This window comes from Triplophysa dalaica, chromosome 24 (assembly GCF_015846415.1).
Source record: "Triplophysa dalaica isolate WHDGS20190420 chromosome 24, ASM1584641v1, whole genome shotgun sequence".
NCBI classification, from domain to species: domain Eukaryota; kingdom Metazoa; phylum Chordata; class Actinopteri; order Cypriniformes; family Nemacheilidae; genus Triplophysa; species Triplophysa dalaica.
This window is the reverse complement of record NC_079565.1, coordinates 1801610-1813899: the sequence shown is the minus strand read 5'-3', so window position 1 is coordinate 1813899 and position 12290 is coordinate 1801610. Positions and strand designations below refer to the sequence as shown.

At 39.7% G+C, this 12290-nt stretch overlaps 1 protein-coding gene across 1 annotated transcript; it reads left to right on the top strand.

The window, feature by feature from the left end:
• The first annotated feature begins 50 nt into the window (after nucleotides 1-50).
• morc2 (MORC family CW-type zinc finger 2) lies at nucleotides 51-11153 on the top strand. Its single transcript, XM_056739520.1, is given in 28 exon segments — nucleotides 51-232; nucleotides 1293-1463; nucleotides 3808-3861; nucleotides 3964-3998; nucleotides 4132-4200; nucleotides 4324-4414; nucleotides 4538-4646; nucleotides 4736-4895; nucleotides 4990-5101; nucleotides 5217-5342; nucleotides 5809-5888; nucleotides 6179-6261; nucleotides 6448-6533; nucleotides 6636-6776; nucleotides 6878-7032; nucleotides 7121-7249; nucleotides 7338-7443; nucleotides 7532-7664; nucleotides 7750-7827; nucleotides 7923-7982; nucleotides 7984-8211; nucleotides 8366-8653; nucleotides 8731-8797; nucleotides 8884-9022; nucleotides 9435-9611; nucleotides 9695-9788; nucleotides 9892-10080; nucleotides 10423-11153. Coding segments are annotated over 27 exon segments (3126 nt in total). The 5' UTR covers nucleotides 51-232; nucleotides 1293-1395; the 3' UTR covers nucleotides 10492-11153.
• Nucleotides 11154-12290: the final 1137 nt, after the last annotated feature.

Below are 12290 nucleotides of genomic sequence, written 5' to 3'. Positions count from 1 at the left end.
GCGCGGAACGAAGCAGCGGCTTTTGAGATTGGTCGAGCGGGTTCCGGTAGGCGGGTTTACAGTCTCGGTGCTCGTGTGTTCGAAGGAAAGCGCTTCTGGAGAGATTCGCGGCCTTGTATCAACATTATATGAGCGAAAAAGGAATAAACAAGTTTTGTTGGGTGTCGTTTTCCATGCAACCGGAAGAAACCGTTGGACCAAAACAAACCGAATTCACGGGGATGGTTAAATGGTTTGCATTATTGAAATCACATATATCTCTCGTTTCACTGTACAAAGGATGTTTTATACATGCAGTTTGTTTTTCGTGGGCAGGTCGCAGTTATTTGATTATTGCTCGTGCGCGAGATTTACGTTAGTCGAGAGTTGCGACATTACTGACATTATACAAGGAAATTCCTTCATTAGAAACTCCTTGCAAACCAAAGTGTTGGAAGATACTTGAGGTTTGCTATTGCAATGATACCTAGGGCCTTGTAGCATGGGGTGGCATTGAGTGTGTGTTTAGCTCCACTACCACTTGGATTTGCGGTGAAATGCAGAGGGAGTCGATTCAAGAACGGACAGTAAAATGTGCCCCCGACACTTCACATTCATGGGTTCACCTGTCTGTATTTTAAGAGTATTTATCATTATTTCATTATCAATGCAAGATTAGTGCATGTTTAAAAAACATCAAGCATGCCTAAACTGGGTGACTATGTCAGAAATATCAAAAAGTTGGGAGTTTGGATAGCCACGTCAATAAATATTGAAATGATGGAATACAAGTTTGACTAATTTGACGTGACAAGAACTGAAGTGTACATACTATAAACAGTTTTAGACAGTGTTTTAAGTTTCGAATGGTCTCTTTAAGTAGTTTTAGGGTATGTTGGAAATTGCATACTAACATATAGTATATTCGCTGAAACCCACAAGACCTACATTGGACAAAATATGCATTTTGCAACAAACCACACTGAGATACTGGAGCCCATAATGCAAACAAATCCAAAATGGAAAAAAACATCTATTTTACTTATTATTTGGTTAGACATCTAAATGTTTTTACAGAAGTTGTACATTTGACGAAATACTCCAAATCGGTTTTATTTGGACGATAAGGATTCTATGTAAAACATTTATTGTATATGTATTGCGTGATGTCTGCCGCTTTAAACTTTAGACAGTACATAGTCTGTGTAATCTGTTTCAAAGACGGTCTTAGATTTCTCCCAATAAGAAAATAAATGCACAGCAGGTGGAATATCAATCCGGAATATAATCTTATCTTGTTTTTTGTGTTATAGGTCTTGAACGATCAAACATGATTAGAGGACAGAATGTGAAGGAGTGAAGTCAATACAATCAGCATCTGTTTTTTTATTAGCATTAATTTTATTTCTTAAGAGGATGGCGTACACAAATTATAGCTCACTAAACCGAGCTCAGCTCACCTTTGAGTATCTGCACACAAACTCGTAAGTATCAATTTGTGTGTATGTTTACTGTATGTATGCATGTGGGAGACTGCGACAACCGTATTTGCATTGGAAACCTTGCATCATTTTGATAAAGTGTTTGATTAGCCTTTACAGAGTTTATAGGGTCCATTCATACCTGTCAAAAGTATTTCATGAGTTATGTTTTTTTCCCCACAATGGGTTTTGTTAAAACTTTGTAAAAAAGGAACTTCCTGAAACAGGATATGTTATAACACAAGTAAATGGGGGAAGGATTACTATGCCTTGTTTAAATTCTTTAAAGTAGGATGTGTGTGAGTTTGTTTTGATGGTTTAAGATAGCCCCTTTAGACCTTAAAATACTAATACTGAAGTCTCCGAGGCTTCTATAATACTTGTTTAAGAAAAGTTATGTTTATTTATCAGTTGAGTGCAAAAGAAAGTGTTACATTTACAGAGCATTTACTATGCAAATTAATATTTGAATGTACTCGCTATTTACTTCTTTCATTTGAGTACTACAAATGACAATCATGTTTTTATAAACAAAGCAGTTGCTATATGGTTTAATATAACCCACATAAAGATTTTGTAAAATATTAATGCTGCGATTTTTAACATCAAACTGACATTAGATCCGAAATCGTTCCCAAGATATAAATCATTGTTTTAAGCAATCGTCGAATCAGGAGAAGAACCGGAGATGGTGGTACAGGGTTTATGTATTTGCTTAAAACAAAAATAGATAAGGATCGCAGCTTTCAAACATTATTGGTCTAGGAAGAGTGCTCTTTAGAACTCATACGCGTAGTTGCTGTATATGTTGCTGTTATTTGAATCTGGCTGAAAATGCTCCTTTTATTATTAAACCACTTGACCACAGTTGTTATATGATGTTAAAGGTAGGTAAGTCAGCAATTATTAATATTATGAAATAGACCGGCTTACAACACTGGCACAAAATGGCACAAAAGATTGCAATAATGACCAAGACATTAGTGAAAATGTGTATCAACTTTGGGCCAAATAAAGGAGTATATAAAGGTGTGCTCATGTATATCCTGCTTGCTTGCTTTGTGTTCCCTAAAATCAGGTTCCCACGCCTGAAGTAAAAACCTTTTTTATGTGCTTTGAATAAACAAATCTCCACGACCCAACACCCCCCCCCCCCAATTCACCCAAAATAACTGGTGTAGACTGGTTATTTCTTTGTCACCCAACACTTGTTTTCCATAGTATTTTGAGCATCGCTTTTGGGGCCTGACTCTTAAAAGTTGCGTATGAGCCAGTCAATCCAAATGAAACTTGGGCTTCTCCACAGCTACAGTGTTTATGTACCAATATCCATTGATTGGTCCATGAACCTTGGTGAGTAAAGCCTGTGGCATACTTCGTTTTTTTACATGTGCGCAAGCAAACGCATAAAGCCGAATGCACAGCCTTGCAAAGTATTCTGCTTTTGACCCATACGCGTACACTGGTTTTTACGCATGCGCATTATGACATATTGGGATATCTCTCTGGGCCTACAGAGGTCAGGTTTTCTTCAACTGCATTGAATCCATGTTCCCAGGACACGGTTGCCACCTTTTCGTTAATGCAAGAAACGGAATGCACATGTGCAACCTGAGCGTACCTTTTACACGAGGTAACAAAATTCCAGCAATGTGCGTACAGAACGCGCATACTATTCTGAAATTTTAGTCACGCGGGCTATGCTGTCACTCGAGTACACGTTAAAAGGGAACTATCCCAATTCGTCTGTGCCCAACACTTCCCTGCCAAACCTTGACCAACTGTTTTTCCAAATTTGAAGAGGTTATTGCCGATGCCTATGGTTGGATGCTGTTCAGACTCCATTAATGGTTTTGGAATTACTCATGGAGATTGGATAAATTGGTTATCAAATGATTAAATTTCCTCAAAACTGAAGATGCGTCTGACAGTGGCTGAAGATTCAAAGTTTACTGTGGAGGTAGAATCAAAGAGAACGGATTAAGATATATAACCTACTTCAAGGATGCAGCAATTTCACCATTTTGGATGCTAAATGGGCAAATGTGGAGCAACAGGACTGCGTCTGACAGTGGCTGAAGATTCAAACTTTACTTTAGAGGTAGAATCAATGAGAAGGGATTAAGATATACAACCTACTTTGTTACAGGACTACTAATAAGAGTTCTGACATTAATCATGACCGATATCTGTTCATTAAACATCCATGCAAATTAAGAACTTCAAGAGTAGTTCTTCAAATGCTTGTTCCTTAGAGAGAAGTCATCAGAGACTTGGGTGTTTATTATAATGGCCATCATAAAAGAGCGTTTCTTTTGTTGTTGACCGATTATTTTATTGCCAACAGGACAACCCATGAGTTTCTTTTTGGAGCTTTGGCCGAACTTGTGGACAACTCGAGGTACTTTATAAGCAAACTAAAGCTATCAAAATAGTTAAGATTCATTACAATTATGTAAAGTATTGAAAGGAACTGAACGTCAGGTCTGTTTCTTGTCTACAGAGATGCGAATGCAACACGGATAGACATCTTAACAGGTTGGAATCATTCTTTTGCATAAACAGTCGTAGTCATTACTTATAAGAATGAAAACAGATTTCATCACTACCAAAAAAATGCTAGAAACAGATAGCTAATTAATTCTCCATTTTTTCTGTTGTGGCCAATCAGAAAAGAGACCGGATTTGAGAGGCGGTTTTATGCTTTGTTTTCTTGACGATGGCACTGGAATGGACCCCAGTAAGTACAATATTTGGAGCTGAGATAATCCCACAGAAATCATTTTCATCTGACAACCAGAAAGATCTCATACACAGAATAATTTACGAGCCGCATTGATGACGTTGGAACTGTTTTGAATAGGTGAAGCCACACATGTTATCCAGTTCGGCAAATCGAGTAAACGATTCCCAGAATCCACTCACATCGGCCAGTATGGAAATGGATTGAAGTCGTAAGTGGCCTGCTCTTATTTAATAACTGACTTGTTCTTTCATTGCACTGGACAAGTGAAGTTTTACAAATTTCAGGATTAAATTTTACCCTTTGCTGAGTTTCGCGTTATTGTCTCTTTTAGGGGTTCAATGCGAATTGGAAAGGACTTCATTCTTTTCACCAAAAAAGACAACAAATTAACCTGTTTGTTTTTGTCACGAACATTTCATGAAGAAGAGGGGCTGGATGAGGTACGTTATCGGTTAAATAAGCGAACGTTTATTCTGATGGGGCAGCAGACTTTGAAGAATTTCATTGGCCTATTCTCACGCATTTGCAGGTGATTGTTCCGCTGCCAAGTTGGGATTTGCAAACCCAGCAACCTCTATCTCAAGATCCGGAGAAATACGCTATCGAGACTGAACTGATCTTTAAGTATTCTCCCTTTAAGAATGAAGAGCAGCTGTTTCGTCAGTTCAAGAAGATTGAAGGACCAAGTGGTTAGTTTTACAGCTTGTTTGTGTTTTGTCAGATTGTTATGTGATTGTTGACTTGGGGTTGAGGCGAAAGTTACTTCTTCATATGTCTGCGCAGGTACTCTTGTTGTAGTTTATAATCTGAAGTTGATGGACAACAGAGAGCCAGAGTTAGATGTGGAAACCGACCACCAGGACATTTTGATGGCCGGGACACCTGTTGAAGGAGTGTAAGTCCACACACAAATGGCCACACACTAAATTGGTCAATATGACTCCAACGAGATCTTGTGTGAGGCCCGCATCAATCTTCAACATCAAAGTTGGTTGTGTGTTTCTACACAGAAAACCGGAGAGAAGGTCATTCCGTGCGTATGCTGCGGTCCTTTACATCGACCCCAGAATGAGGATCTTTATTCAGAGCCACAAAGTCCGAACCAAAAGATTGTCCTGTTGTTTGTATAACCCAAGGTACACCCATAAAACTCTTTAAAGTCAGTGGTTTTCAAACTGGCGCCTCAATATGGTTCCAGGGGGGGCCCACAGATTTGGTGGCATTTTAAGAAATATAGTAAGGTATCATCAATTTTGTGCAATCAAACATCAGAAAAATAAGACCACCAACCAAAATAATTGATGTTCCAGCATTGTATAACTGAATATGTTTTTGGTTCAATTAAAAATGTAAGTTTAAGATAAGCAAGGCACTTAACACTAAGGGGGCCACACAACAAAAAGTTTGAGAACTCTGCTTTAAGTGAACACATTGACATGCCTTCCGTCTTGGAACGGTCTACATTTCAGTTGTTGTGTAATCAAGGTGTTTTCAAAGATGCCACCACATTGTGCAGCCTGTTTTTAAATCCAGAGATTTCAATTCTTTAAGAGATGAGATAACATTTTTCTCAGTAGTCCAGTATTTTTGTTTTACTTACAGGATGTACAAATACACATCAACGCGTTTTAAAACCCGTGCGGAACAGGAAGTCAAGAAAGCAGATCACCTTTCAAAACTCGGTGAGTAATCCAACCTGCAGCCAAACATCAGTTGACTAGAACTGAGACTACGTTTTAGGGTACTGATGTCATTTCCTTCATTTTACCATTGTTGATTTTCATGTATTTATATAATGCACCACATGTGACAGAGGGTGATGCTGTTCATGATCATAAATACAATAGCCACCAAGCACATTTATAAAAAAAAACTTTGTAGAAGAGGAAGTGTTTGGGTAATGTGACAGAAACAGAAAAAAAATTCTCACACATTTCTTGATTCTCGTGCATGCTTGTGACTTCCTCTTCAGCTGAGGAGAAGGCAAAGGAGGCGGAGAGTAAAGCAAGAGCTCTGGAGCTGAAGCTTGGTGATGATTTATCCAAAGACGCCAGAGTAAGAACCCACAACCTCCCGATCACACATTCATGGGCAGAAACGATCCCATAGACTTGTATTAAAAGAGGGAGTGAAATGTAGGGGCCAGAGTTCTTGGGGTGGGTTTCAAACAGAGACGTCTAAAGTTAGGATTGCCGCTTTAAATTAAAAAAAAATCTATATTCTTACATTGAATAATTCCAGGCTGCTCTGAGAAAAGCACAAGATTCGGCTTCAGCACTGCGCTCAGAAGCTACCAGAAAACAAGCCATCCATGCATCCAAACAAAAGTAAAAGATTCACATACACACATTTCTCCAACACATTAAACACAATAACCTTTTAAATAGACCTTTTAAACACATCAACTATTATGAATATTCTTGTATCAGAGCTTTGAAAGAACCCAAGGAGCTGAACTTCATCTTCGGCGTTAACATCGAAAGACGAGATCAGGATGGAATGTTCATCTACAACTGCAGTCGTCTCATTAAGATGTACGAGAAGACGGGACCACAGCTGGAGGGTGGAATGTGAGCGAGAATCACACACTTTCACATTTAGAGACACGTTGACTTGTATCAAATTTTGGCTTCAGTGATGTAGTATTGATGATCAATATTTGTGTGTGTAGGGCGTGTGGGGGTGTTGTAGGGGTGGTGGATGTACCCTATCTAGTGCTTGAACCAACTCACAACAAGCAAGACTTTGCAGACGCTAAAGAGTACAGACATTTGTTGAGAGCAATGGGAGAATATCTCGCCCAGTACTGGAAGGACATCGGTATAGGTCAGTCTTTGTGTTTGGGTGTCGTTTTTGTTGATGGAAGGTTTGGTAGTTGTTTGTTATCTTTTGTAACGAATGTTTCCCTCAACAGCTCAGAAAGGGATAGTTAAGTTCTGGGATGAGTTCGGTTATTTGTCGGCCAACTGGAACTCCACCCCATCACACGAACTTCGGTTTCGCCGACGGAGAGCCATGGAGATACCAGTCACCATCCAATGCGGTATGAATGTCAACGTCAGCTCCACACTTCACACAAATTTGCTCAAAATAAAATGTTTTGAGTAACGACAAGTTTGTCTGCTTTACAGATAAGTGTTTAAAATGGCGGACGCTGCCATTTCAGATGGATGCTGTGGACAAGCGCTACCCAGACAGCTGGGTGTGTCTCATGAACCCAGATGGAACGCAGGACAGGTTGATGCGCTTGACACCCGAATTGGCACAAATTAAGATGTTTTGTGGGATTTGCTTTTTAAAATATAATTTTGTCCTGTTCTGTCAGGTGTGACGCCGCTGAGCAGAGACAGAACTTGCCCAATGGCGTGTTGAAAAAAGACATCAAGACATCGGATGAGAAACAAAAAGATCTGTCGGAAAAAATCCGCCAACAGCAGGAGAAACTGGAGGCCCTCCAGGTGCATATCTGTCCGTTATTTTCCGTCAGCTCTGAGCTTTAACTGTTTTAATACGAATTAACGCTTTATTTCTTTTAATTTTTAGAAAACAACAACGATAAAATCGTCAGCGGATATAAAACAGCTCCCTCTAGATGTCAGAACAAAACCTGCAGAAGCTCAGGTACTGTGAATCTTACATTTTTGGGTGAAGTAGGACATGTTCTTGCGATTCCAGTTTTTGTTTGTTTTTTGACCTACTTGTTTATCGTCCCATAGCCAACGCGCTCATCCCAGCGAACAGCGCCGCGTCCGCGCTCGCCGCCTCTTCCTGCTGCAGGTCAAAAGAGCCGTTAGTCAGCCTCCAGCAGCGAAGACCCCACCCCCTAAACCCACAACGCCCTCACGTCCCACCCGGACTCCACCTGCACCTCCACCTAAAGCTAAGCAATCACCCGCCCCTACTGCAAAGGTGGCAAAGACCGCCCCTAAACCTGTAGCCACGCCCCCAGCTCCACCTTCAAAGCCAGCAGCTCGCAGAAGCGCCACCCTGAGCCGTGCTGCTACAGTAAGTAATCTTACACGCATACACACTAAAATGAGATTATTTTACAAGTAATGGATAATCCATGGCGACGTGGAGGTGATGAACCACCCAACGCAAAGCTGATTCACAGACACCATGGTATAAAATAAAGTATTGTTCGAATCATTTATTTCAGCCATCGTCTACCAAAACTCCAGTCAAACAAACTTCAGCCAGCAAGAAAGTAAACGCAAAGAAGAGTAAAGTCCAGAAAGAGGAAGATGAAGAGGAGGAAGAGAGTGAAGAGGAAGAGGAGGAGGAGGAGGAAGAAGAAGAAGAAGAGGAGGAGGAAGAAGAAGACGACAGTGCGTCAGAGGAGGATGAACCTCAGCCCAAGAAATCAAAGATGGCAGCGAAGGCTCAGAATCGAGGAAAAAACGTTGCGGAAAAAAAGCCAACACCAGCCAAACAGACCATTACAGAGGTAAAAAACCCCTCCGAAAATAAAATGTCATAAATAACGCTGAGACGGGTTTAATTAGTCTAGAAACTCTCTTTCAGCTTGTCAGTAATAGTAATGCTATTACTGAAGATCTAAAGAAAGATGCAACAAAAAATGCTCAAAAAGGTAACTTACATCATTTTTTATGCTGTACTACATTTCAATATTTATAAATTAAGGGTGTATGGAATTGTGACTAAACTGTTTTATAGATAAAGGTATTCAGGTAGAGGCGAAGGTGAATGGAGAGTGGTTCACAGGTCGTGTAACAGCAGTAGAGACGGCGAAGGAGAACGTGCGATGGAAGATCAAGTTTGACTATGTTCCCATGAACACTCCGAGGGACCGATGGTATGTGGGAACATTGAAAACGTTGAAATAGGCATACACTGTACGACCAAACATAAAAATGGGTTTAATGATTTTGATTTTCGCAGCACTAATGGTGTGAAACACAAATTTTTTGATGCTTACGATTAGTAAAATTTGGGAGGGAGCAGTGTAATGCAATCATATACATAAAGTATACATATACATATACAACAAAGTTATGTGTATGAACAAATGTGTATTGTTTGTTAAACGATTATTAATAGAAAGTGAACAGCTATCAGAGACGATAATAAAATACGTCTTAAAAACTCTAAAGCAAATTAGATTCTGTATTTGAATCGTCCCTCAAGAGAACAAAAGCGTTGAGGAGTTAGATCATGACATTTTTTACATTTTAAGATGTTTTAGGGGCTACATGTTTTTTCTTCAGGGTGTTTAAAGGCAGCGATGATGTCCGTCTTATGTGTCCCGCCTCTCCGGAGTCACAAAGTCCAGACACCAACCAGGTTCCAGCGCGGTCTGTAACTCCGCCCACCGCTGCCGAACCCGACACGACTCAGAGCGGTCCGAGTAGAGAGACAACAGAAGGCCTTGTGACCATGATGAGGCACGTCTAAGTGTTTGTGCATTTTAATCCGTTCGTTGTGCATTTAATTAATAACTTCACGATGACTCGTTTGTTTGATGCAGGACGTTGCTACGGTATTTCTTCCCGCCGGATTTCCGAATCCCTAAAGATTCTGTTAACACTATGAGCGCAGAGGACCTTGTGGCCTTTCCTCTCGTAAGTATAAACCAAACGCATTGCTGAACTCAAGTCCTCCGAGATGTTCGTGAGCTCGTCCGGTCGCTGCTCGGATGACTATTCAGATTTTTGTGTTTTACAGAAAGAGTATTTTCAGCAGTATGAGGCCGGGTTGCAGAGCTTGTGTAATTCCTATCAGACCCGAGCAGAGTCACGTGCACGAGCCGTGGAGGAAAAGAGCAGCGGAGCAGAGGCCAAACTCAAAGAGTCTGAAGAAAAACTTCGCAAACTGCGAACGAACATCGTAGCTCTGCTGCAGAAAGTTCAGGAGGTCTGAAATACACACGCTTATATTGAACATTTCATATGTGACATTCTGATGATGCACAGCATGTGTCATGCAAACATTGTTCATGATAGATCATAGAAGAAAGACACGCTTTTAAAGAATGTTCATCCTTGTTTATTTGGAAAATGCTTATTACTATGTAAACACAATAGTAGTGAAGTTATTTTTAAACTGTTATGCAAAATTGATGTAAAAACGTAGTAGTAAGTGAAGTTTACAAAGCTATGTGCACATGTAGAAATAGAATGGACTCTTGGGAAATATAAACAACACAGAAGATTGGTTTCATTAAATAATTGTGTTGATATTTTTGTTGTTCTTCAGGACATAGAGATCAGCTCTGATGATGAGCTGGATGCATACATTGAAGATCTGGTCACTAAGGGAGAGTGAAACTCTGCATCGTCTCAGTTTATTTTCATTTTCACTCTACATCTGCTTCATACAGTTTGAGCACGACTGCCGGATGACTGGAGACGATTGCTGGTCCGTCACGTTTTTTCTCCTTACCAATCTACAGTCACACTTCAACATAAACTTTAGTTCAAACGCATGGCTCGAATCACCTGCCGAGTCCTGAAGTGCTCTCCATTGATCTTGTGAGCTGCAGGTGCAGAGAGGTTTAACTGCATGTAGAACCTTTATTTGATTTCACAAAGATTATCAGTTCGTGTTGGGCTATATTCCGGTCCTCAGTGTTATAAAGTTTCATTTTTGTCTCTGAACTGCTGATTTTAAAGAGTCCGCAGCTGTTTTTATGGCTCGCAGGGACTCCTTGCAAAGCAGTTTGTTTATAAGTGAGTTTGAAAATGAGCTTTAACTTGCTGCTATGTTATCCGTATTGTCTCAAGTTTGAGTTATTTCAAGTTTCTTTTTTTCCCCCTACCTGGATATGACATCACATTTGTGTTTTAAATTCTACCTTTCCGTTACCTTTTTGGGAATAAACACTGATCCGATGCTGTTAACCTCTCCAGTTACAGTATTTAGTCTTCATCTTTATATCTAAGAATATTTTTTAAAAAGTTTTATTAAAACAGTCCATTAAAGTTAAAGATGTACCTGTGTTTTTTTTTTCATTTCTGACAAACAGCATCATTGGCTTGTAGATGCTAACGTACATAACGTTTGGTCCATTTATTTAATAAATATATTAAACATTTTAGTGAGAAATCATCTACATATATCCGTGTCTGAAATAGATTATTTTGATGCTACACGTAAAATTAGTCTTAAATTAGATGAATATATTTTGTTTTTTCAAAAGGTGTGTACATATTTAACCAAAATTACGCTTTCTGAATTTGAATATAGTCATTAGCGTGTTTTACGCGGTATTTGTATTCTCCAGTTTCAGAACCTTAATCTGTCAACTGAGGGATTTTTGTCGTTGAATCCATCCAGCGCTGTCCGTTAGCACGCGCTTCTATTTGAATCACAGCTTTGGCGCCAATTTCTTATTTAACGGCTGTTACCTCACGACATAAAGCAAATTACTTGTGAAGGCTTGTACAAGTTAAAACGGGTTACCAGTTTAAAGAAAGCCAAGTTAAATATTACAGATTCAACGGATTTCGAAGAATCACATGACAAACGCGTCTGCTTTAAGGTGTGAACTTTGAGGTGAGTGTAGATTGTATCTTGAGTTGGCACAAATATAACAACGACCGTGTACAGCACTCTTAAAAACTAAATTCTACAACAAATTCAGTTGAAAATAAGGCTTTGAGAAGCCAAAGAACTTTAAACGCAGAAAATTAATAAACGAGGTTACTTAATGTCAACAATGTTTGGCATCTAAAAAATCTGAAAGCGTTTCAGAATTATATTATTCTGACAACTCATATATTTTAGACAATTTTGGGGTTATCAAGGTTTTTTTTCGTGTTCGTGTTGCTCAGGAAGGCCCACCCCAGCCGGCATTTCAACGTTGATTCACCGTTGAAACAACGTCAGGTCCCAGCCGGCATTTCAACGTTGATTCACCGTTGAAACAACGTCAGGTACCATGGTTGAATCAACGGTGAATTACCTTTCGATTTTGCAAAACGGATCAACGTTGATATTGTGACGTCGTTTCACCGCGGAAGAAACAACGTTGATTCACCGTTGAAATCGCGACGTCGTTTCACTCTTGCCTTTCGGGTTATGGTCTTCTGTCGACGTTGAATCATCTTTCGATTTTGCAAATT